Here is a 26,796-nt window from a genome sequence, read left to right as displayed (position 1 = left end):
TGTTAGCGAACAGCATGGATCCTGACCAGACTGCGCGGATGCGCAGGCTGGTCTGGATCAATGCTGGTCGCACACCCACTATGTTGGTTTTCTCATGGCACGGCTCATATGACTTAACTGCAATATTAAGAAAGATCAGTTTTAGCCAAAATCTAGAGGTCAGTGCCTTTAAGAAATATAGCAATAATTTCCTGATCTGCTTCTTGTTCTGTGGCCTTTGTAGAAGTTATAAAAGCAGAGTAGATGCTTATAGTATCTCTTAGATGTCTCGTTGGTTTTCAGTTTAATCCGAGTAAATATGAAGTGTCATTTCAGACTCAGAAACTGTTATAAAAAGTTACAATTAAAAAATAAACCCAAAGTATATTTGTACAGTGATGCATAGTTTTTAGAAAAATATATCAAAGCATGTGCATGAAAGTTGTTTATCAAAATATTGTTATCTTCAAGGTTTTTTTTGTAATATTTGTTTAAAAATGCAGGGCTGTTGTAAGGTGTTAATATTTGCCGATAGAGGAGTTTATAGGTGAATGAATTCCGCTGTTGTTGTGAAGTACGTGTCATTTTGATAGGCAGTATTGGTCTCAGTTAGACTAATAAATTGCAGTAGTAGTGATTTATGCAATATGCTTTAAATGTCTAAAATGTTTTATGGTATGCTTGTCTGAATTATTTCTATATGGCACACTCCTTTAACACTTGGATGAAAACCATGATTCATTTTATATCTGCGTACAGTATTCCCTCTATTAACCTTTAGCCTGCTTGCGGCAAGTGATTCTGCCTTTGCAACCAGTGCAGACCAAGATCAGCCTGCATATCTGTGCAGGCTGATCATGGTCTGTACTGTTCGCTATTCAGTCGAATTTCAGTGAACACCCTTTTGAATAATAAATGGTATTGCATAAATTGAATGATGGACCAGTCCATTTTAGAAAATTAGCAGGCTAAGTGTTAAGAGCATAGCAAAGCCATCTCAACAAAAACAGATATTTTTTAGATTTATAGTAAATGAGTCTGTCCAAAGGAGAAAACATTTGTGCATGCTTTAGAGTCAGTTCGGCACAGCTTGTAGCAGTGTTATATTAAAACCCTTTGGATACGTTTTAGCTCACCTGAGCAATGCTCAGGTGAGTTTTTCTGATTGCTCGATGTCCGTCATCTGTCGTCCGTCGTCTGTCAACATTTAGCTTGTGTATGCGATAAAGGCTGTATTTTCCAATTAATCTTCATGAATATTGGTCAGAATGATAACCTTGATGAAGTCTAGGTCGAGCTCGAAAATGGGTCATCTCAGGTCAAAAACTAGGTCACTAGGTCAAATCAAAGAAAAACCTTGTGTATGCGATAGAGGCGGTATTTTTCAATTGATCTTCATGAATTTTGGTCAGAATGATTACCTTGATGAAATCTAGGTCGAGTTCGAAAATGGGTCATCTAGGGTCAAAAACTAGGTCACTAGGTCATATCACGTAAAAACCTTGTATATGCGATAGAGGCTGTATTTTTCAATTGATCTTCATGAATTTTGGTCATTTTGATTACCTTGATGAAATTTAGACCAAGTTCGAAAATGGGTCATTTGGGGTCAAAAACTAGGTCACTAGGTCAAATCAAAGAAAAACCTTGTGTATGCAATAGAGGCTGTATTTTTCAACTGATCTTCATGAAATTTAGCCAGAATGATTACCTTGATAAAATCTAGGCCGATTTCGAAAATGGGTCATCTGGGGTCAAAAACTAGGTCACTAGGTCAAATCGAAGAAAAACATTGTGTATGCAATAGAGGATGTATTTTTCAATTGATCTTCATGAAATTTGGTCAGAGTGATTGCCTTGATGAAATCTAGGTCGGTTTTGAATATGGGTTATCTGAGGTCAAAAACTAGGTCACTAGGGCAAATTAAAGAAAAATCTTGTGTATGCGATAGAGACTGTTTTTTTCAATTGATATTTATGAAATTTGATCAGGTTGATTGCCTTAATGAAATCTAGGTCGAATTTGAATATGGGTCATCTGAGGTCAAAAACTAGGTCACTTGGTCAAATCAAAGAAAAAACTTCTGTATGTGATAGAGGCTGTATTTTTCAGTTGATCTTCATGAATTTTGGTCAGAATGATTGCCTTGATAAAATCTAGGTCGAGTTTGAACATGGGTCATCTAGGGTCAAAAACTAGGTCATATCTAAGAAAATGCTTGTTTTATCGCAAGAGACCAATTTTTTGGTCCAATCTTAATGAAAATTGGTCAGAATATTTGTTTCCATGAAATCATTAGGTCAAACATGTTTTACACTGTTATGGAGTGTTTCTTAGGTGAGCGACCTAGGGCCATCTTTGCCCTCTTGTTTTTTCATAGAGATTGCATCGAATGTTATGCTACCAGTATCATCAGTTTTGCAGTATCCTTCACAGTGGTGTAAAAAAAAATTTTCAGATTTCGGTGTCAGTCCATTAATTAAATTAGAACAAATAAAATGAATATCACATATAACAAATTTTGTATTCATTTCGTTCTGAAATTTCTTGTCCCAGTTGGAACTACGGGATTTAATGCCAACACATAGATTTAATTTTACATATTTTGAAAAAAATATAACTTTTGTAATTTTTATTTTCAGTAAAATAAACAACAATAAATTAACAGAAATACCAGTATTAAAAGGGAATCCGGTACTCACTCGTCTTGAACTGTAAGTATTTTTTTCTTTTCAGTATCGTTGATATTCGACAGATCAGACAGATTTGGAAATGGAAAACTAAATTTAACTTATTTTCTATGTAATGGTCTTCAAAATGGCTGTCTGAAAATATAGGATCAAATAATGTTAAAGCAAAACGTTCTTTACTCTTCAGTGCAGTTTCATAAAGTGCACTAGAAATTTAACCCCCCTTTCACTTGTAAAGAATAAATAATGACTTTTGTCTTGAAACTTAAAAGAAGTTTTTCTCTAAGATAGTAACTTGAAAGAATATCTGTCCTAAAGGATGTTTAAATTACTTGTTTACAGAACACACAACAAGATCCATACAATCAATGGAAATGCCCTGAAACATTTACCCCAGTTGGATATGTTGGACCTTTCCTATAACGACATCACAGACATCACAAATGCTACTTTTCCTGCGAACCTCTCCATTACTAAACTGTAAGTATACTTCCAGGACAAAGTTTTTATTGTCTCCCTTGTTTTCTCACATTATTTAATTATCTCCCTTGTTTACATTTTTTAAAGGTAATGGATTGTTTTATCTCCCTTGATTGACATTATGAAGAGTTACTGAATATGGATATTTTTTTTTTCCATTCCCTTTTCATTCCAAAGGTGAAACTTTTCAAATAGTTCAGATTACCTCCCTTAGCCACCAGCTTTAGTGTTTTATCCCTGACACAGAATATTCTACAGGTGTTTGAAAAGAGAATATCTCACAACAGTGTTTATTTATCATAAACTGATAAAAAATCTTTTCTCATGTAATTGTCACATATCCTTGTGAATCAGAGTTTTATTGTTACAGAATTTTCTAAAAATCTTATTCAGTATACTGTATTACACTATTATAATATGACTTGGCGGTAGATAATACAGTGACAAGACAATTTCAGTAGTTTTTGGAGACTAAAATGCAGAAGTGTTTTTGTAAGGAACTGGTGCGATTTAGTCTATCTTTGGCAGAATTAGTCTGCCTCTGAAAGAATATCAGTGATTTAAATGTCTTCTTTGAAAAAGGAAAAACATCCAAATAAAATCATATTTGATGTAAAATCTGACAGATGCAGTCGAAACTGAGGAAGGCTGCCAATAATCGGGGGAACTAGGCCATATTTGTTATTTATCGTGAAATAATTTCTTTCGGAAAATAGCAATATATTGATGAGTGCGCAGTTTCATATGAAAATCTTAATTGAAACTGTCAGAGCATTAAAATTTATGAAGACAGAAGCTGGTTTAGCGCTGTGAATTTTTGCCCCTCGAAAATAATTGCTCTTTTATGCCGAGGAGTGTGCATGCATTTCAATTACGCGTAGTTGACAAGTAATTACATCGTGTAAACAAACACGTGAAACACTAGGGTGTGAAGAAACATTAAACATATTCTACGAATTGCAACATGTAACATGTTCCCGTAAATTGCTCTTTAGTATCTTCAGCAAATTTTAATAATAATATCGTAGTTTATTTTCCACAATAGTTTCTGCGATAACACACGTTTTTGTGCAGTGTTAAATCTGCAGAGCTTCATATTTCATAGGAATAATATATAAACTGTTTGACATGTTTCACACTATGGTCTTTGTAGTCTAGGAGGGTTTTTTGTTGCCACACACTGAGTTTGTATTATGGGAGGCAAGATTTATTGAGAGATGCTGTATGATTTATTGACAGCAATTTTGGCAGATTTTCTGCACCTCTGTATCATGCTGAATATTACATTTTAAAGAATAGAATAAAAACTGTCCATTTTTAAAAATAATTTTTGTTTAAAATTAAATACAGTTTTAAAACCTGTGTTTATGATCATTCTGTTATTTCATTTTTGCAAATTTTACTAATTTCATTGAGTGATAAATTATATTTGATATGGAGAAAATACTCAACATGCTTGTGATGCAAATTGTTTTTTTTTTTTGTCACACATAAAATGACTAAAATAAACAAAAAAAATCACCTGTGAATAGAGTAACCTGAACAGCTCTAAAGTTGAGCCCATATCCTAATGTTTTTTTTTTTTACCTTGGAAAAAAAGGAGAGAAATTAAAGGCATATTTAGAAGTGAATTTTAAATGGATATTTTTGGGATATTTTGGTAACATTTGTTAAATTTCGTTCAATTCACTTTTAATGACACTTGCTTCTAAAAAAAAAAGAAGAAAATGCCTATTGACCTACCCTATATTTTTGACGGAGCAGGGTTTTTTTCTTTCATAATAAGGTTTTATAAACCCCTTCTCCTCAGAAAATTTCTTTTAAATCATGCAGTTTTCCCCCAAAATTGACTTTAAATCAGGTTTTTTTTATTCCCCTTTGCCCAAATACCGAGCTATTTTTTCCCCCAAATCACAGGCCTAGGCCCCTTACCCTCCTGGTAAAAACCCCCCTTACATAGGTAATTCTTTGTTTAGCCTAATGTTATGCTGTTCCTGTTTTCTGTTACATCTAGAAACCACATTATGAAAGATAAGTTTGAACAATAAAACAATGACAAAAAAGGCATTTTTGTATTTTAAAAACATGATACAGAAACAGGACTTGAAATGAATTAAATATGTAGATGATATTTAATAGTTTGATTCGCCTTATATATTTCATATATATGAGCCGTGCCATGAGAAAACCAACATAGTGGGTTTGCGACCAGCATGGATCCAGACCAGCCTGCGCATCCGCGTAGTCTGGTCAGGATCCATGCTGTTCGCTAACAGTTTCTCCAATTTCAATAGGCTTTAAAAGTGAACAGCATGGATCCTGACCAGACTGCGCGGATGCGCAGGCTGGTCTGGATCCTTGCTGGTCGCAAAGCCACAATGTTGGTTTTCCCATGGCACGGCTCAATTATATATATTTTGAAGCTTCATATTCTGTTTATTTATGTTTTTACAGGTTTTTACGGAACAATGAGATTATTTACTTTGAAGCCGGCTGCTTTTACAACCTGACGAAACTGGAGACGCTAAAATTGAACAAGAACAAAATTTCCCACCTTCCCAAAGATCTCTTCATAAAACTCGTCAACCTCAAATCTCTGTAAGTATAGTAATATTTTAAGAGAATCTTTTTTAAACATGTGCATAATTGATATTCATGTTTTTTCTCCAGTTATTGACAGTTTTGAATAAAATACACTTACAGTAAGAGACCACCAACCATATACCGTAAGTGAAGGGCAAAATGTGGTCTTGCACAAATGGTTTCTTAATACCAAATTATTTGTTTGTAAATGACACACACAAAAAAAAACAACTGAAAAAACTGGTCTCTTAATGCAAGTTGTCTCTTAAAATAGACATGGTCTCTCGAGCAAGTTGAATTTTTTTCCAAAAGTTCCTTTCACAGATAAATAGTTACGATTTTTCTCTGTAATACCATCAAATACCCTTTCTCAAGTATAGCAAAGGTTATAATTTTTTCTGTTTTTGCTTTAAAATTTTGAATATTGATCAAAGGATAATTTAAGAAAGTCTTTATTTCTAAAATCAAACTGCATTAATGTTTGTGCCTTTATGTAGACTTTCGAAATCTATGAATAATTAAAGAAGGGATTAAACTTGTCAATTATTATTTCTGTTGTTGTGGTAATAATTCCTGAAACAGGATTATAGTCTGCTTCAGGAGATTGTATAAACGCAAGTAACATAATTCCATAAGGTTTCAAGGAAAGACATGGATGTAGTCTGTTCTGTTTGATTTTAACCTTTTCTTTGCTATATTTCTAAAATGGACTGGTCCATCATTCAGTTTGGGTAATACCACTTATTACTCGAAGGGGTGTTCACTGAAAATTTACTGACTGAATAGCGAACAGTGCAGACCACGATCTTGGTCTGCACAGGTCGCAAAGGCAGAATCACTTGCCGCCAGCAGGGTAAAGGTTAATAAACAAATTACCAAGTATATCTTGACAAGCAGTTTTTGCCAGTTGTTGTAATACCAGATATTTTCTCATGCCAAAATTTTGCAAAATTGATATTTTCTAAAAATCGGCCATTGCTTTTTTCAGGGATCTGTCAAAGAATCAGTTATCACGACTGATGGGCCTCACATTTAAGGGCCTAAGAAGTCTACAGTTGCTGAAGATACGGAAAAATATGATACATACTCTTGAAGATGGTGTTTTCTTCGGTTTGGACAGGTTACAGAATCTGTAAGTATGATTTAAAGATGGTGTTTTTTTTTTTTATTACGTCTTCACAGTCTGTAAGTTCATTTCAGTGATGGCTTTTTCCTTGGTCTCGACACTGCAAAATCTGTAACTTACAGTACTTACTAAGTGCAATTTAAAGATCGCATTTTCTGTGATATTAGTATTGCAGAGTCTGTTATAATAAAGAAGTCAAGTTTCTTCAGTGATCAAAATGTTACAAAGTGAAAACAGGTTCGCACAGAACAGTTACAATATCATTTAACTTTTAATCTAGACATTTACACCTAGAATGTTCACACACAAGCAGCAAAATAATATGTAAATTGAATAACTAACTCTTACCATACTGTACACGATTGGTTTTGACATTGCAACCAGTGCAAATCATGATCAGCCTGCACATCCATGCTGTCTGATCATGATCTGCACTGTTTGCTATTCAGCCAGTATCTTCTTTTTGTAAGCACCCCTTTTAAACAGTTAATGGTACTGTCCAAATTGGAAGATGGACAAGTTCATAATAAAGAAATTTAGCAAGGTAAGGGCTAATTGAAGCATTTTGTAAGCATCCTTTATTAGGATATAAGTGTTAAGTTAACTTTTAACCCGATTGATAAACCTAAATTGGCTTGATGATTCAGTTAGAATATTACCAGCATAAGTGTAATCCTAGTCGAAATATGTCTGAAGAAAAAAATTCATCTGTGTCTCATTGTTGTTTTTTATTCGGTTAACTGAAGAACATCGCAAGGAATTGTTTCGCTTATCGGAAATGTTCACGGAATACTTTCAGCTTCAAAGCCTATCTAATGGAGTAATTAGACTCTTGAATCGCTTTTTAACAAGGGAAAGGTGGCACTCGTGCCCAATAAAAAGTGTATATCAAACAGAATTAAAACATCTAACAATCAGAACTATGCCCACGTCTGACAGATTTTGGCACCCAGACTCATATTATATGTAATTGAATATGACATTAGATAAAAGGGAACCAAATTAACTGGATAACAAAAAAAGCACTGCAATAAACCCCTGAAAAAAAAATTGTACGAAATCTTTTATCTTTTTAAACAAAACAAAAAACTCCCGTCATAGATTTTACTGTTGAATTATACATGACATGTAATTGTATAATGTTGTGGCGCATTTTCCTGAAATGAATATTCTGCTCAAGAAAGTGATACTTTAAGTTACAAATTTGCTTTTTTTCGACATTTGTTTTATTTTTTGCCAATTTGCAGGGTATCTATATCACTGTTATCATCCAACGGCAGGAAAAAAACCTCTAGACACGATTTGTATTTAGTTTCTTTGAGGATTCTTTTTTTGCAGATCATTTCCTCTTGTTAGCAACATTTTTGGCTGTTTTCCATTCCAAGTAAAATGAATATTCAAAATAATGGGTGTTTTCCGTGCAGACTTTGTCCAAATGTATTGATTTTAAAGTGAGAAAGGAAGAAATAGCTACTCTATTTTGACAGGCGCTGTTTGTTTCTTAAACAGTTAAGTTATGGGATAATCCATCATCTTGCGGAACAACTCGTATGTATATCCACTTACATTGTTCTCGGCAAGTCGTGGAATTCGCATTATAAATCATTAGCGATGTTGGGACATCCGAGCAATGTTTCCCTGACACTTTGTTTTGATGTGCGATTTCTGCAACTCCCATTAATTGCCCCGGCAATGCACAACCTGATACGACTGCCGGCTGTTTTTTTTACTTCAAAGATGGTGTTCGGATGTTTTTATCGATGGTTTTGTGGCATGCTCACTGGAAAACATTTGGCTTTGTGTGGATAACTAGCAAACACTGGCAGATGTTGAGATTTAGTTTTTTAGTTGATCAGTTCTGGGCGGAAATGTGAAGTCTTTTTTTAAACTTTTTTTATGTCAATTCAAAAGAAAACTGTTTAACATAATTATGTAAACAATCTGATATCTCTGTTGAGAAACCTTGCATGCATGTTTATATTATTTCCATATCAGGAGAAGATTTCAGAATAAATTCTTAATAAAAAAATAATTAAAATGTGGTAATTATTGTTTGTTTACCTGTAGGATGGGTGGTGGTGGGGTGGGATGGGGGTGGGAGTATGAAATCTGTACACACACCATCTGTTACGTCTTTAATTAACACGCATCTGTTACTCAGAAGTATTGAAGAAAAAATTTAAGTCAGTTAAAATTGAAATTATACAGTGGATACTTGGGGATGGGTGTGATGGGTATAACTTGTGTAAAGTAAGATGCTTTCAATATTTAAATAAAATGAACTTGTTTCTGGCCTTTCGAGTTCAAGTAGTCCAGCAGAAACGTGCAGGTGATAAACAGAAAACGTGAAACATAATGGTTTTATTTTTTATGTTGTATTTTTCACCTCATTAAAATTTTATGCCTGCAATATAATCTGCTTCAGAAGTTCCTGTTTATTTAGATTTGTTTTACTTTTTGTCTATTTTCAATATCTCTCTAAAGATAAAAGAGAAACAAAAAATCTGGCTGGCCACATAAGAATAGTTACATTCAGTGCAGTATTTTAATTTAGTGGTGTGAAGCCAGAAGGCGGTAAATATTGATTTTTGTACTTGAAAGATAAGGTAGTGTTGGGTTTGGTGCGGTATCTAGCGTTCCGCTGCAGAATGTGATACCAAGACCGGATTGTGATATAACACTGGCCCGCATTCCTGCCCTGTAATTTAGATAGGGAGCCTGTATCAGTGTGCAGGATGATTTGAAATTAAATACCCCCCATCATAAAAATATAAATATCTCATCCACTGGTTCCAGAAGTACATGATAATTTTTAGAAAAAAAGAGAGATGATTAGATGGAATAAATAACATTCCATAAGAAGTTTATTTCAGCGTCAGTAGTTTTGTGCATAGATGAAATTCTGGGTAAAGGATGAAACATAACTGTCCCATTGTTGCACAAGATCAAAGGTTTATTGAGAGATGTTAATAGTATTGTTACACATGAAATATATACCTGGTTGTAATTTACTGAAATACTTAAAAGAAATTTGTTATAAATATACATACCTTTTCAGATATTTTAAACATATAGCATGTAGAATGTGTATGAAGTGTTGTGAAACTTCACCTTTTTTTTTACCAGATTTTTTCCCTCCTTTAGAGTAAACAACTGTACTGACTACATAAAATCATTGACCAGAAATAATACAGGGGATCCCTTTCATATAATCATGTATGCATCACCTGATAATTTCTGGTGATTTTTTATTTTCGCCCAGCTGCATCCAAAGTATTCTGTAGCGTGACTACATCTGTTTACCATGGCAACGTGGTACAGCAACTTCCTGTAATCATGTTGCATTATGGGTATCATATGGTAGCTGGGTTGTAACTTATCTTTGATTTTGGCGCACAAGAAACCCATGCACCTGCTAAGTACAGACCACACTTTGTGTTCCTGGTGTAAAACCATCTTAACATATGTTTCCAGCCTGGTCTGATATTAAATATAACATAGATAATAAAAAAATTACCAAAAGAACGATAAACACACTGATATAAAATTCTGTATCTTTCGTATCAACAACATCTGTCCCTTCAATAATTTTGGGAAACTTCTCTGTACCGGCCTCCTTTCAGGTGCTCTAAGTTTTCTGGGGAAAATACTGCCGAATGTAAATTGATGATCACGGTTGATTAGCAGGCTGGCCCATCAGAGAAATGTCTTTAATCACAGTTAACTGCGTTAATGTGTTTTGATTTTTTTTTTTATAGATTTTGTACACCTTTCTGTAGTCCTGACAGTTCTTGTGAGCTCTTAACTCCTGAAACTGTTTGGTATTATGTTATTTAACAAAATCTGAGATTCTGATCAGTAACAGTTACTGTTGAACAAATTGTTTGTTGAATGTAATGTTTTTTGCCAAGTTGAGTTTTTGCCGTCAGCCAATGTGGCGTTTCTGTGTTAAGTAGAAGTGATGCTAATTATTTAAAGTCTGACACGCAGACACCAAACAAAACACCTCATTTGCTGAATTTCGGAGAAACTTGCCAGTATATCCGCGTGCTCGGCTCCCTAGCTGTCTGGATTATTGACCCGACCTAATCACCACAGACACCTGCAGCAAGCCTGCAACTTTATAATGAGAGACTTTTATGATCGCAGAAGTGTTCTATAAGATAACTACCTGCCAAGATAATACTTTGAAAAATACACTTCCAATAATTTTTTTTCTGGGAGCTGACAGTGTTTGCCGTTCACATGAACCAACATTGCTGTAATGTTACAGAACGCATAATTGTCATTGTTGTTGGTGTTCAAGGGTATGTGAACACCATCTTGTCATGACTTTATCAAGAATGTCACTGCAGGTGGCTTTTGTTAGCTTAGCGCATGACATAGTATTTCTTCTGTTTCATCCAAAATATTTTGAATTCTGCCTTTATGTAAAAAAAGCATCTCTGCAAACAATTACAAGAAGATTGTGTTGTGTTTGGCATTTTGTATTAATATGCAATAACTTGATTAATAAGGTGCTGAAGTTTATTTTTTGTAAAGGTTTTAAGGTGCTAAATGAGATCCATACCTCCATAAAAATGTCATGAATTCTGTTGTTTTTTTTGTTTTTTCCCCTACATTAATGTACAAATGAAATAATATTGTTAATATTGAGGAATAGATAATGCAGCTAGTACAGAATTGTAACATAGAATAATAAAAACTGATTACAATTACATTTAATTAGGAAAAAACATTATATTAGATGTTAAATGTTATTTAACATGGGAATTACCTCCCTTTAAACCCTATTTCGAGACACTTGTCCTGGCAGTTTCTTAATTCCTATTAAACGCTGATTAAAAAAGGTCCATGAAATATTTCAGAGTGCAGCTTACAAATAATATTGTGTTTAAATCTACAGAAAAATTCTCGCATACTCTGACCTGTGTGAAGATTTGATATTGTTCTAAAATATATGCTTGTTGTCTGGCTTTGTAGGGTATGAAGAAATTGGGAATCAATTTAGTAAGGTTTCGGATATAAATTTTTACATCTGGAAAGAATAAGTAATGCTACATTCTGTGACCAGTTAATGAGAAAAAATGTGATTCTGATATGTTAAAGACATGCAAACCTTTTGTGTATGGAGTGTTTAATCTTAATGATGCCAGATTTTTTTGGCAGCTGGTCATCATTAAGGTATATTAACTGACATTGATATTGAAGCTTAAACTTATTAATCCTTTCTTTTGTCTGATTTTGATAAAATGGAGTTTTTAGTGTTGCTGAAAGTATTTTGTTATGTTTGTCATAAAGCTTTAGTAAGATAATTTATGAAAATCAAATGGTATTGTAGATAATGATCATTTTGAAACAGTTGATATATTTCTGGGCATATCTTTCGTGGCGTATGAGGTGAAAGTTGTAATTATCGCCTCACTAATGAAAACTGTGAAATCATAATTGTTGGTAACTGAGACACTTCTGTGGATTTTATGGTTGCATGAGTACACCAAATTTAATGGTCTACTGGCGAAACTCCCATTTGTTTTAGCATCCATTTCAGAATTTACCATTTTGGCTGGAACCACAAAATGTGATGCCAGTGTTTCTTTAATGAATCTGTAGTACCTTTTTTTCACACTCTGTTTCAAAAGCTCTGAAATGTCTATATTTAGAAATAACATGTATATTTTCAGGCAACTGGATGAGAACAACCTGACAACAATATCGCAGAACTGGTTGTATGGTCTGGAGAACCTGAAAGAACTGTAAGTAACTGTATTTCTGTATTCCACTTGTAGAAAGTTTGGCCAATCCCTGTGTCTGTTACATCTAGATCGAGTGCCACTTGCAAAAGTTTGGCCATTGCCTGTGTCTGTTACATCTGGACTGAGTGTCACATGTAAAACTTTGGCCAAAGCCTGTGTCTGTTACATCTGGACTGAGTGTCACATGTAAAACTTTGGCCAAAGCCTGTGACTGTTACATCTGGACTGAGTGTCACATGTAAAACTTTGGCCAAAGCCTGTGACTGTTACATCTGGACTGAGTGTCACATGTAAAACTTTGGCCAAAGCCTGTGTCTGTTACATCTGGACTGAGTGTCACATGTAAAACTTTGGCCAAAGCCTGTGTCTGTTACATCTGGACTGAGTGTCACATGTAAAACTTTGGCCAAAGCCTGTGACTGTTACATCCAGACTGAGTGTCTCATGTAAAACTTTGGCAAAAGCCTGTGTCTGTTACATCTGGACTGAGTGTCACATGTAAAACTTTGGCCAAAGCCTGTGACTGTAACATTTGGACTGAGTGTCACATGTAAAACTTTGGCCAAAGCCTGCGTCTGTTACATCTAGATCAAGTGTTGGTTTTAAAAAATTAGTTATTGCCTATGTCCATTGTAACATCTGGACTGAATTGCTAAAATCTTTTTGTTGGCCATACGGTTATTAAACTGAATTTTTCATAAATAATGAGCCAAAAGTTTAAATTATGAATGAAACTACACCGATGCATGCTAGCCTCTAAGGTCCAGGTCACAGGTAGGAGTCACAAGTAGCACTCCATTATGACATTTATCACATAATAATGATACAAGTGCTCTTGGTAAATTATAAAACACATCGAAATGGGTTTCAAAACTTAAAGGATGGTAAATTTAATTGTTTGATTTTTCAGTTTTGTTCATTAATGTGAGGTTCAGAGTTGGCATGGAGGATGTAAATTCGGCTTGGATAGCAATTGCCCCTGTTATACCTTTATTGCGTTTCTGTCATTAAATATTGTATATGTTTCTTTCATGTAGTGTAATATAATTGTGGGTAATAAATGTTATACAAATTTCATGACTGGTACATGAGAATATTTATATAAAACAGATCATGTAGGCCCTTGTCAAATAGCAGTAAAGTCAAGTACCTGAACACATTTTCCGAAACGGATGAATAATAGTGTTTCTTCACACAGGGTTTGCCCATTTATTATCGTATCATGCACACATTGGAAAAAAGAGTTTCCATATGTATTTTATACCTGTTTTATAGAAGTATTTTGACAAAAAAGGGGAGAACGAATGGCTTAATGTAATTATTATTTTTCGTATTTTCATATGTTAGTTGTCTGGTAATACTTACGGATGTTTTATGTCGAAAACAGAATGTATTTAGTAAGTAATTCAGCATGAGAAATGCTTCGTTAGGCTTCAGGGAGAAAACCAAAAGTAACTAGAAACTTTTTGTATTTTTCTCAAGTACAGAAATTTCCTTTTGATACTTGCCGACAAATTTTTCAGCTTGAAAATAATGTTGATAATTTATGAAAGGGGCAGCTTCTAAATTATTTCAGTGAAATTTATTCTAGATTTGTTTACTAGCTTGCTGATGCATAAGAAAGTATTCACTAATTAAACAGTGCAAACGTTTTTTTTCCTTTCCATAAAGTAAGTTTTTTTTATGATACAAAATGTAAATTATACTTACAGAAATCATTCATGTATCATTTTTTTTTTGTATAAGAAATATTTCCGCTTGTGTTAAAGACAAATGTTCTTGAAACGGAACTTTTAGCAGAAACCACAATTCCTTTCTTTATTTTTTGGCACAATGCGCTTAAAATTTTAAGAACATCATGCCAAAATAAAAGAAATCAAAGGAGAAGAGCGGAAGGAAAGGGTTTGTTTAACCAGGTGTAGGAGAAAATCAGACAATCTAAGTTTGTAACGATCTAATTAAAATTGAAGGCACATTGGAAGCCAATTAACTTTGATGTTTTGGCAGGTGGGGGCATTGTAGGTATATAGGTGTGAAGAAAACACCTGGGCTATATCGGGGAAACATGTCAATAAACAATATTTTGGCAAAATGTCTTTAATACTGAGTTTGGTATGTGAAAAACAGCAACTACACGTTAGACGGGGCAAGAAATGGGAGGGCAGAATGTGATTTATTCCATTTGGTTTGTTAATAAAGCACAGTTTATATAGAAAACTGCTCGACTTTTATCAGCACATTAATCTTAATAGGTAAATACGAAAAAAAATATTAGTACTTACATGAAATTTATAGTCTTGCCATTATTAATAGGCATTGTCATTAAATGGCGAAAGCTCTTTTGCATTTTACAAATATTGGTTTGTTTTTTATCAGAATGTGAAAAGAAACTTTTTTAACAGCATCATTAGATAGCCTTTCTTTTCAAAGCATCAATATTCGTCTATTGTAAAGAGTCAGAATTTTATATTATGCAAGGCTTAATGGCACCAATTTATTGCTTGAAGAGTACTTGTGTGAGCTACAAAATTTGAAAAGAGACATAAGTGTGCATGAAATATTTTGTGATGTAATGACCATTTAGTATAACAGTCTGAATAGAATAAAACATAAAATTTGAATTTATGTAGCATAATAACTCGATGTTGAAAAAGTTTATCTCTTAAGTTTAGGAAGTTTTCAGTCTGCAATTTTAGTTTCGAGTTATATAAGAAATTATTTTGTCACTTTTTTTAGAAACTGGTTGAAAAATAGGATTCTGCAAAAGATGCATAAAAATATTTATAGAAAGTTGGAATTAAAAAAAAATCTGTAGGACAGTTTCATATAAAGATTAGAACAGCTGAATATAAATACTAACGATGTGAAATGACGTTGAATATTGTCAGATTTTTAAGTTGCAAGGACAACCCACCATAAATAATTTTTCTCAAGACAAATATGCCAGAATCTGATGTTGGTTGAAATGTCAGAATAATTCTCTGATTATCATACCAATAATAAGACTGAATGCATGTTTTTTGAATGAGATATGAATGCTTGCTGTTGAATGGATAAACATTGAGTTCTTTTGATACTTTGGGTTCCTTTTTCCTCCTGGCTCGCTTGGTTATCTCATTATAAACTCCAGAACGAAGTTCCATTTCTGGTGATTTGATTCTCATATCTGTGATTTCTTCATTCTTCATGCAGCCATAGAACTTCTAATGAGATGACCAGGTTTTCAAAATATAAACACAAGCTTCCCTTTCCCCAATAGTTGGCTGGGTTTTGAATAATACTAGAGAAATGCAAGGAAAAGAGAGAAAAATTGGCGCAAATTAGATGAAAGACGGATAAGTTTTGACACTTGAGATGATAAGTTTTGACAATTCTCGATTGATCGCTTCTCCAGGTGTGAGGGGTGGGGTAATTGGTTTTACACCAGGACAGAAGTGGGAAAGTATAACCAGTTTTATGTTGATGTTTCTCAGATTTATGCCTTGTAATTGCTAAGCAAAATTGGTTTTATTTTCTGTGACACAAACTTTACATACCCCGATTCATAACAAAAATGTTGCCTGACTTTTATTAGGAGTATTATTACATAATAATTTGGTAACTTTCATTTATTATACTACAGTGATATAGCATTAATTTTTAGAACCATAACTCATATTTTTGTCAGGTGGTCAAGAAAATAACTCCAAATCATAGATTTTCGCTGTGTTTACATGTGGAATTTTTTGACGTTTCAAGCTGAAGGGGGTGAAACTGTTAATGAAATTTTCATCGAACTTCAGATATTTTAATTCCACATTAAGATGAAATTCATCGCTATATTTCTTTAAATCTAATTCAGATGGGCCCATATAATGCAATCCACAGCAACGGTTGAGTGGCTGTCTGAAAGATACAAAGTCACATATTGGATAACCGCTACAATCAAAGGTCCAGATTGAATTTAAGAAATTAAAGCCGATGTTCATTGAAACAACATTCTTCTTAAAATTTGAAACCTTAATTACATGTACAAAATAGGTTTCTTGATGTGTATATAATGAAAGATGTTAGTTTTAGGATATTTGTCTACATCTATATTATCTTGCTTCAAGTATACACAGTTGGTTAAATTTGGAAAAAAAAGATGTCCTTTGTTTTGCTTCTCTGAAACTGGAGAGGCTGAACGGGAAAAAAAGTGATGATAAAAGTTGTAGGCCATACAATAATTTTGAGAATTGAATTTGAAAATTTGTCTTTAATTTTCTCTACAATGTGCACTATTTGTAAAATTTGTACTAAAAAAAATCTTGTTTAGGATTCTTGTGGGTATTGGGGGTAGACCTTCAATTTCTCTACGATAAACATATTCTAGTCTTCACAGCAGCGATTATTCCAGAGAGGTTGACCTCTACAGGCTATCGACCTCTGCAATAAACACATTTTAGTCCTCCAAGAGAGGTTTCTTTGAAAATTTATCTTAGAAAGTGTAACATTTGTTTCTTTGTAAATGGAGATATCTTTTCTTTGATGATGTGAATGATTCCCCCCCCCCCACCCCCCCACCCTGTTCATTTGTAGTATGTCAGAGGCAGCATGCTATTCCATATACAAATAAACAGTTTATTGCTCATGGAAAAATGAAACTTAAGTAAACCTATTACTGTGTGATGATTGATGTAGTAAAGTCATTCTCCCAAGTACAGGCTGTTAAAGGGGTTTATAGGAAAATAAAAAGGGCCTATGAAAACTGAGGAATATTGCTATTGACAGATTGTATGTATTTCAAGCAACTGTAAATGAGATCTGAAGAAACCTGCAGTTTTTGTGTGTTGGTTAGGTATTCTATATATACCGGTACTAATAAGTTCTGCATTATATTTTCAGATCTGTATCAAACAATAAGGTGTTCAAGATCGAGCCGAAAGCCTGGGAGTATGCGCCACATGTTGTTACTCTGTAAGTGTACTGCCATTTTTTTACGTGTCTACACTTTAACTGTAATGGTATCTTACCATTAACTTAGGGCATGCAGTCATCATCATCATCAAGGGTTTTTGCGGTCACAACCATCATCATCATCATCATCATCATCAAGGATTGTGCAGTCGCCATCAACATCATTATCATCATCATCATCAATTATTATGCAGGCACCACCTCCATAATCATCATCATCATCACCTCCACCATCATCATCATCATTATAATTGAAAGCAATGTACTCACCATCATCGTAATTATATTCACTCATCTCTCTTACTTTATAACAAAATAGATTTTTAACAAGTATGAAGCTTTATTTCTTACTCTGTCCATCAAATCTCTCATTTTCGCCAGTACTAGGAAATGTAATAAAAATCCTTCTCTCCATTAGAATCGATGTTGTTATAAAACGATAAAAAGAAGTTGCTAGAATATTGGACGGCAGTTTTGTAATCATGTTCCCAGAATAAACAAGCTGCTGTGAATTGTGAATTTAGTGTGACAGTCAACTGGGTGGCGTAATAAACACATCTTGTAGGGAGGTGTGATGATTTTCCATCAGTTTGACGCATTATCTCCTTACATCTCGTTACATCATTACCGCTACCTACGAAAATCGCAAATTGTGTATTAATTGTACAGGTTTAGAGGTGTAAATATTGTTGAACTTCTCCCCAGGAATCACTTGAAATGTCTGCCATTCTAAGCACCCTAATTTCAACAGAAATCTAATTTCAGATTTCAATTTCTCAAGTTTCTAGTAGATATTTGGCTATGATTAGTCGATCTGTCTCTGGTAAGAGAAACGAGGTGTAGGCGAGTCGATTTGTATTTAGATCATTCCAGGCCAAGAAATTGTTGAACATCTATGAAATTCATGCTATGAAAGAACAATTTTTTCTACAGTCCTATGTAGAAAAAATGTGGGTTTTTTTTTTTTTAGTTTTAAGTATTTTTGCTTTTTCGATTAACTAAATCCTGAACTGTTATGCAACGATGACGAAGAACAGACAGCCAAGTATGCAAATATGTCTGAAATCAATTCATACATTCATTGCCATGAAATAATGTTAAAATTCATGCTTTTCAGCTATATTTCAAAGAGTTTGAAAAGTTCTGGTTTGCTTCTGAAGGGGGCTTAAAGTGATTGAAAAAAAAAAATCACCTTCTTTGGCAGTGTCTGTTAACATTTCGTTGATAAGGCATCATTGCAGCTTAAAAAGACTGAAGCAAAATCTGATAAACGAAAATGCTGATTTGTTGGTTGGTGTTCCGAGATTACAGTTTTACTTCTGAAATATTCAAAATTTACTTCATGAGTTGAATTTAGCCAGAAGCAAATCGCATTAGGTATAAAATTGCTTTTTTTATGTAATGAAGAATCATATTTAGCCGTTTGCGAGGTTACACTTTTACCGAGAAATTTGTATTAATGGCAGATGGAAGAACTATTCTGATAGTTAATGGTTTAATAGACAGCTGAGCTTAATAAAGGCTCTTAGAAATCTGATTTCTTCATACTTTCTTCTTACATATGTGCATGTCATGTTTTTGGCAGTTATATGCAGGGCGTACAGCAGGAATTTCGGATGTGTTTAATTATTATTCGCTCTGAATTATTATTTCTTGTACTTATTGTTTGCTTAATCATTTCCGTTCAAGCATTTTATGGTCATTTTATGTATGCAGGGAAATCTCAGCTTCTAAACCCCCTATTGATGAAAGTCTGTGAACTGGAGGAAAATAATTTGGTGTACACATTACACAATTTATGAGAGAATTATTTGAGCATCTCAGCAGTTATATGTTTACGAATATCGAATTTTTAACAGGAAAAGATGAAGCTTAGTTAGGTTTATGTTTAAAAAAAGTCACAGTCGAATCTTGGGTGAAATAATGATCGGGAAAAATAATCATAAGGAAATTAGTGATTGAAAAAAAATCACTGCTAACTGTTTGGTAAAATAATGATTGGGAAAATAATTACATGTATAAGGAAATTAATGGTTGGAAAAATACTGCAGAATCTTGGGTAAAATAATGATTTGGGAAAATAATTATACGGAAATTAACGATTGGAAAAAAATATTGTAGAATCTTGGGAAAATATTGACTGGGAGAATCATTGCAGAATCTTGGATAAATATTTATAAGTGGTATGGGGGACTATTGCAGAATCTTGGGGAAATATTATTAGGGAAAAGTACTGCAGAATCTTGGGAAAATATTATTAGGGAAAAGTACTGCAGAATCTTGGGAAGATTAGGATAAATTTTTCAGATGAAGATCTTATTATTTCATGTTCATTTAGAAAGAAAAACATATTAAGGCATCTGCTAAAACATTGCTACAATACAATTCATAGTATAACTTACACTGTGTTGGCATAGAGCTGTTTTAGTTTTTTCGAAATAAAAATCATTTAAAAATATTTGTTAGCAAAACTTTACAGGTCATCTTTAGAGAGTTCTCTTTCAGTATGGAAAATGATTTGTACGAAACAGATCAATGTATATAAAATTGTAGCGAGATAGGTCTTTTTTGCTCCATGCATCTTAGGAATTGATACCCAAGTGCGGCAAAATTCATATCAATCATAGGTGTAATTATTGTAGCAGTATGCTAGATTTGATGCTCTATTATAAATATTCAGATGCAAATGCGGAATTTGTAAGCCTCTTTTATAATGTTAATTTCATCAGGGCCATGTAGGATTAGTGACAAGTGACACGGAAACCCAGGGGGCGTTGCTCGTACATGGTTATGAATTTTGGTCTTCTGATAAATGCTTTTACACAAGAAAAAAGCACAATCATGTTTTTTCAGAAAGTTGATGCTTGATATGAAAAAGTACTGAAATTTGAAAAAAAAATCTGTCTATAATGGATGATTTAAAAAATATGTAATGTGAAATTGTTGAATTTCGTGGGCATGAAATATAATGGTTCTTGATTTCATTAGGATATGAATTCATTGATTTTATTCTTTTGAGTATAACCTTTCCCTGCTAAATTTCTGTAATGAAATTGTCCATCTTTCACTTTGAACAGTACCACAGGCTGTTAAAAGTGGTGCGTTCCGAAAAGATACTGACTGAATGGCGAACAGTGCAGATCTTGATAAGAATGCACGGATGGGATAAAAATTAGTCCCTCTCAAATTTCAACCTTCATACTGCTGAATTTCTAAAATGGGCTGATCCATCATTCAATATGGGAAGTACCATTTATTACTTAAAGGGGTGTTCACTGAAAATTTACTGACAGAATAGCAAACAGTGCAGACCAGGCTGAAGGATGATGATCTGACTGTATATTTTTGATTGAGAATTTAAGGAAATTTCCAAAAAGAAAAAAGTGACCTGTGATTATGTATTTTTGGCATTTCTGAAGAGGTTTTAGTAACCTGAAAAAAAAATATGGTTTTATATGCTCAAAGATAAGTTATGCTATAACATGTACTTGTAGATTACAGAAATTGGACAGGGGCTGGAGAGGATGAGGAAGGAGGGTTTTAGAGCAAAATACTTGAAATGGTTTGGCCCATGCTGCCCCAGTGTTAAAGAAGTTTTTTCAGAATTGCTGATTTTCCAAATTTCCAGGACTTTGGCCCTGTTTCCATTAATGATTTATAAAGTGTAACTTACAATTGCCGCCATCATCTTTGAGTAAATTATTCCCCGAATTTATGAATATTAATATGAGAAAAATATAGATAATTAGTTATAAATTGTTCAATTAGATAGAACTGCGAGATATTTAGTCTATGAATTCTAAGCGTGTCCTGGTATAAACCATTCTTTGATTCTATTTGTTATTCTGTCTGTCCAAATAATAATTGTGTCTACGAATATTGGCAGGAATCAACTTTAATCTACTGTTGGCATCAGACTTTAATGAGCTTCATAAAAATGTTTGGCTTAAACGAGAAATTAAAAATTTCCACGAAATAGAAAGTCAAGAGAATTTGCTAATGATCTCCAGTTTCGTACATTTTAAGAACGTACTTTACTATTAAATTTATACGACATTGTTACCGCCATTCTGAACAGCACCTCGACATATTTCTATATTTGAAGAAAAAATTTGATATTTACTTAGATGGTATACAGTTGTTTAATGGCACATTACTGACTCCAAGAAATGTTGCTGGCACTGTCTTTTTACGACGGGTCTCATTATGGCAAGACTGGCTCCATAGGACGTCACAAACAGAATGAGTTGTCACCTTATGTCTCGTTTACTTAATGTTGTTATTACTGGATAATTATTAATGAATGCTGGGAAAAGTAATAATCTTGGATTGGTGCTAGTATTTCGGGTTTATCTGTTAAATCTAGGTGCTTGACTAAGAAAATTTGCTGTACTTTAATGCTTTAATCCTGTTTTAACATAGATGGCTATGCAACAGGTTTAGAATTTTTCTGGACTGATCTTAGATTTCAGTTTTGATATAGAAGAATTTCCTTGAATAATTCTGTAAAGGCTTTACTTTAGGTTTATACCAACTTTTTTTTAGCTCAGTTATGATGAAAGCTTGAAGATAATTAGAATCACTCTGAAGTCCACATCATATTTAAAAACCAATAATATTACTGGAATAGTATAAAAAGACTTGGTTATGACACAAGTGAGATTCAAACCCACAACCTCTGTGGTTGAGCAGCTGACACTTTAACCACTAGACCACCACTACCCACTTAGGCTTTAAGAAAGTAGATTTGTTAAGGCTTCTAACCTAAAGCCTGATATAATGGATAATTGTTTGCCCTTTAGAAGTTTAGGGTTGTTGAGTTTGTGCCCCTGCTCCTCCAACTAAAATTTACTAACATTGGGATAAAAGTCCCGTGTATGGGTATTTAACTCCTTGCACCCTCAAGAACCAGGGAAGCTTGTGGAAGCAGAACAACTTCTGCATATTGCACTATTACAGATAATATTCTCAAGGATTTGTCCTTATGGGTATCTGATGGCGACTATAAATGAGTTGAACTCTTGTTTAAGCGGTTGCCTTCTCTACAGAGGTGCCTGTTTAAAGGGGTTTCTCTTCTATACAACGGTTGAAAAACAGTAATACGTTTAAAATGTTAGGGAAAGAAATTCCTGTCGATACAAATTTTATAAAGGTGTTAAAGTGATGTTGTTGAGATGTTAGGAACAAGATTATGGTGGTTATAATGTTCTTGTAGTAAGACCTCCAGTTGTTATACATCAAGTATAATGTGGAGTACATCTGTTAGTCGACTGTATATTGAATAAATAAATGTGAGAAGGCTTGTTTATTCTTACATCTACTTCCCTTACGATACTTTCCACCTGTTGGCCAAATGTTCCCGGGTAGAGGGAAGGGTGGGGGCTCGGAGAAGGGGTTTTCGATTTTAATTTTTTTTATGTTTTGGAGATAACATATTTTTGTTTAATCATGTTTGATACACAGAAGGTTAGGGATGAAAGCAATTTTTAGTGCAGTCATTATAGACACTCGTAATGTTTAAATTGCTGGTAATAAAATGATAATCAACGCATCTATTGATGATTATTTTAGTTTGAAATAGCCACGCCTCCTTCCTGCAGCTTCAAATATGTTTTCCCCGTGCTTGATCATTTTGGAAAAAAGAAAAAATACACAATAAAATCATTATAGATCATTTTACGATGCATGTGTGCTACTTTTGAGAATTTTCTGTAAATTTATTAACATTTTGTAACTCGTATGCGTAGTTTTCAGAATATTTTTATATCTTTTTTGAAAGTTAATTTGCAGTTTATATAATGCAGCTGTAGTTATGGTATACATAAAACATACAATTACAGCATATTAGCAGGTAATTGAAAAATCTAATATAAATGTGTAATAATTCAGTAGATTTTAATTGAATAGTAAATTGTAAGCAGATCTTTGATACATTTTTCAATACATCCCATACATTAAAACTCTCTAACAATTATTATGCAAGAAGTTATTCTTTATTGGTCACGCATATTTAATCAGGAAGCCATTCTCTCTTAATTTACGTCTGCAAAAAGTGATTGTTTGCACCGATAGCGAGAAAATTAAATTTGATCCCCGGTGACCTAACCATGTGCAGTAATTTAACATGCATATGTATGCGTAATTATGCATGTTAAAGTAACGAGTGTTTTATATGATTTTGTAATTTTCCTGCCACCTGGCTTAATACTGAACCTCCTGTAAATGCTGCTGCAGACGTCACTTTTCGTAATAATCCAACAGGCAGAGAAATTGCTCTGCATTTTTCCCCAGTTTTATTAAGCAGTAATAAAATGCTGTAATATGATTATAAGAATACCAATTTTGAATATGTAAAAATACTATTTGCCTCCTTAATTTCTGAATTACAAATGTATTCATTAACGCACCATCAAAATAATGGGTGAGACATAAGCATTTAATCGGCTACCGGTTTCAAAAATATCATCAGGTCAATTTTTCACATTGTTTAAAATTGACCTGATGATATTTTTGAAACCGGTAGTCGATTAAATATTATAGACATTTGATAGTTGGTTATTTCCTACATTTTCGAGTTATTTTCCACCCATACCGTGGATTTATTTATGTTTTTATTATATATATATTATATAAATTTCATATTTGAAAATATGAACAATTACTAATTGCAATTTTATATAAAGTTTGTGTGAATAAACAGTGCTGTATGTGTGCAAGGCTTGAATTACATTCAGAAGCACTCGGATTTAAGATTCAGAAAAAAAGTTCCTACAAAATAATGTGACAGTTTTTAAAAATCTCAATTCAGCAGACATTGCTGAGAATGTGATGATACATATTTTTTCTTTGAAAAAAAAAATTGAAACGTGGGTGTTTCAGTCAGCTAGGAGCCAGGTTAGAAGCCAGCAAGCCTTGTTGACGTCAAGCATGCAACTTCATTAACACACTGTCATATTGTTTTTTTTGTTTTTTTTTTCTCTTTTAGTGCTGTATAGTTTTTTTCGGTGTGAGGACTAAAAACATCCCAAGTTATTTTCCTTCTCCATTTTTCAAGCTGCCAGAAGTGCAAGAAAAAAAGCCAGAGTGTCAGATTTTTTTTTCTCCTAGAAATGGGAGGATGTTACTTTGCATTAATTTCCAATTATCAGCATCTTAGTGTTACTTTGCATTTAGAAGATATCAACTTGACTGTTAACAAGCCTCTTCATTGTACTTTACCAGTGATCGATGGGTTTTTTCCTGCCGCATAAATGTAAAGAAGACTCATTGCTATCATCAGGATTGTGGTTGTTATCATAACTGTACACTGATTAAATTTTTCATATCATCATCATCATCATAATCATCATTGTAATTGTTGTCGTTGTTCTTGTTATTTTCACTGTTGTCATTGTAGCCATCATCATCATCACCATCATCATCATCAGTAGCATGCATTGATTAAAACTTTTTATCACTGTAATAGATATCATCATCATCATTATATTGAATAAATGTTCCATGGTTTTGGTAAAAATGTCTCTTTTTATCATGTTGTGTAGCACATTTTTCTCTGGATTGACAACCTTTATGCAACAGAGGAACAAGTGTTTGTCACAGTGATGTTTTGTGGTGTGCATTTTGCACTATTATTTTCCAATTGATATTGGTAATGCAGTTTAATGCTTGCATAATAAATTTTGTTCACAGTAATATGAAATTTTTAGAGGAAGTCTATTGCACATACTAAAATTGTTTAGCTTTTTTTTTTTAAAGGAACGGTCTTTATTAAATAATTAAATTTATTTATCAAACAATTATGCAAATTGGGCAACCGTAAATAATAAAGAACAGTGACAACTCTTTATTATATATAGCTTGTATTAAACGAGCCAGGCATTCTAGTGTCTCAGTAATTGTACAAAAATACACATATACTGATCGTATCATTCAATTTACGACTTTAACAAGGTGCGAAAATTGACCAATTAAATTTTTCGTTATGACATACTGAATATAAATGGGGTTATCAAAGTTAAACATGCGTGTAGAATGGTTTTACGCTGGTATTGTGATTTTGAAAACGGAATAATATACTTTCACTTTTTTTTTTTTTTTAAATAACTGCAGTTAAGGTAAATTAACAACTTTTGAAATATCTAAAAAAAAAAAAGAAAAAAAAAAAAAGAATGTAATTAAGTAGTTGTAATGTCGCCACAAGCGCTTGATTTTCAAATAATTCTCCTGTTGGCAAGCCAGTTACTGTATAAAATAAATTTAAGTTGTTACCATAGTTACAGAGTTGTTAATATAAATATGGGAAACATTTTGACCAGGCCTGCATTTGTTCATTTCCAACTTAAAAATGTTTTTGTTTGCAAAGTTGCTAAAAATATCAAAAAACCTAAATCAGTTTTAACAGTAACTGAACAGAAGGAAAGTATAAGAAATTAAGACTGCAGTGCCCGAAGACATAGTCTAAAATCATAAAATTTCATAAGGTCTAATTATGTGTGCACCTTTTTGACCTCATTGTACAAATATCTTTCTTAGTCCTAGTGCGCAGTTTAAAAAAAATTCTTACAATAAATTTGACGTTATCTCTGTTTGCAGTGATGTGAGGTCAAACGCTATGGTGACAGTTGAGACCGACTCCCTACAGAGATTGTCAAGCCTGAAGTCACTGTTACTGGCAGATAATCAGGTGGAAATCATTCAAGAAGGAGCCTTCAAACATCTCGAGGCGTTGGAGGAACTGTAAGTCAATGATATACGTGGGACAAGAATGTTGTAAAGATACCTTTTCATAATTGGTGAATGAAAAAATTGGTTTTGAAATTTTATGAAAATTACTCATAAAAGATAGCAAACCATTGTGTTAACAAAATTAGGACAGATAAAAATCAGCATTTACTGTGAAATCATTTAAATTCGCTGGCATGCAATTTCGCGCAAACGTGAAAAAGGACTGTTTCGCACGGGCTTTAATTCGGGCATTTTCAATGTTAGAAATAAAAAATAGAATAAAATAATAATAATAGCGTGGTCTTAAATTCGCGCATAGGTCCTAGCGCGAAATACGCGAAAATTCGTCCTACGCGAATAAAAATGAATTCACAGTATTTAAAAAAAAAATGCTTAATTTGGAGACAGTTGAAAAGCAGTTGTTGGATCAGAATGTGTCAAAATGTTTGGGTAAAGCATCACCTGTGTAGGTATGAAAACAAAACTGTCTTAAAGTGCAATTAAAAGATTATAATGGAA

At 33.4% G+C, this 26,796-nt stretch overlaps 1 protein-coding gene across 1 annotated transcript in view; it reads left to right on the top strand.

Annotated features, from left to right (window-relative positions):
• LOC123530351 (leucine-rich repeats and immunoglobulin-like domains protein 2) overlaps positions 1-26,796 on the top strand; it is a 57,483-nt gene that overhangs the window by 13,863 nt on the left and 16,824 nt on the right. Inside the window, exons 4-10 of the mRNA XM_045311119.2 lie at positions 2,623-2,694; positions 3,013-3,150; positions 5,605-5,748; positions 6,722-6,865; positions 12,544-12,615; positions 17,482-17,553; positions 26,146-26,289. Coding sequence (XP_045167054.2) covers positions 2,623-2,694; positions 3,013-3,150; positions 5,605-5,748; positions 6,722-6,865; positions 12,544-12,615; positions 17,482-17,553; positions 26,146-26,289 — 786 coding nt within the window. The remainder of the gene's footprint in view (positions 1-2,622; positions 2,695-3,012; positions 3,151-5,604; positions 5,749-6,721; positions 6,866-12,543; positions 12,616-17,481; positions 17,554-26,145; positions 26,290-26,796) is intronic.

Source organism: Mercenaria mercenaria, chromosome 13, assembly GCF_021730395.1.
Source record: "Mercenaria mercenaria strain notata chromosome 13, MADL_Memer_1, whole genome shotgun sequence".
Lineage (NCBI taxonomy): Eukaryota > Metazoa > Mollusca > Bivalvia > Venerida > Veneridae > Mercenaria > Mercenaria mercenaria.
This window is presented reverse-complemented; position numbering and strand designations above follow the sequence as displayed.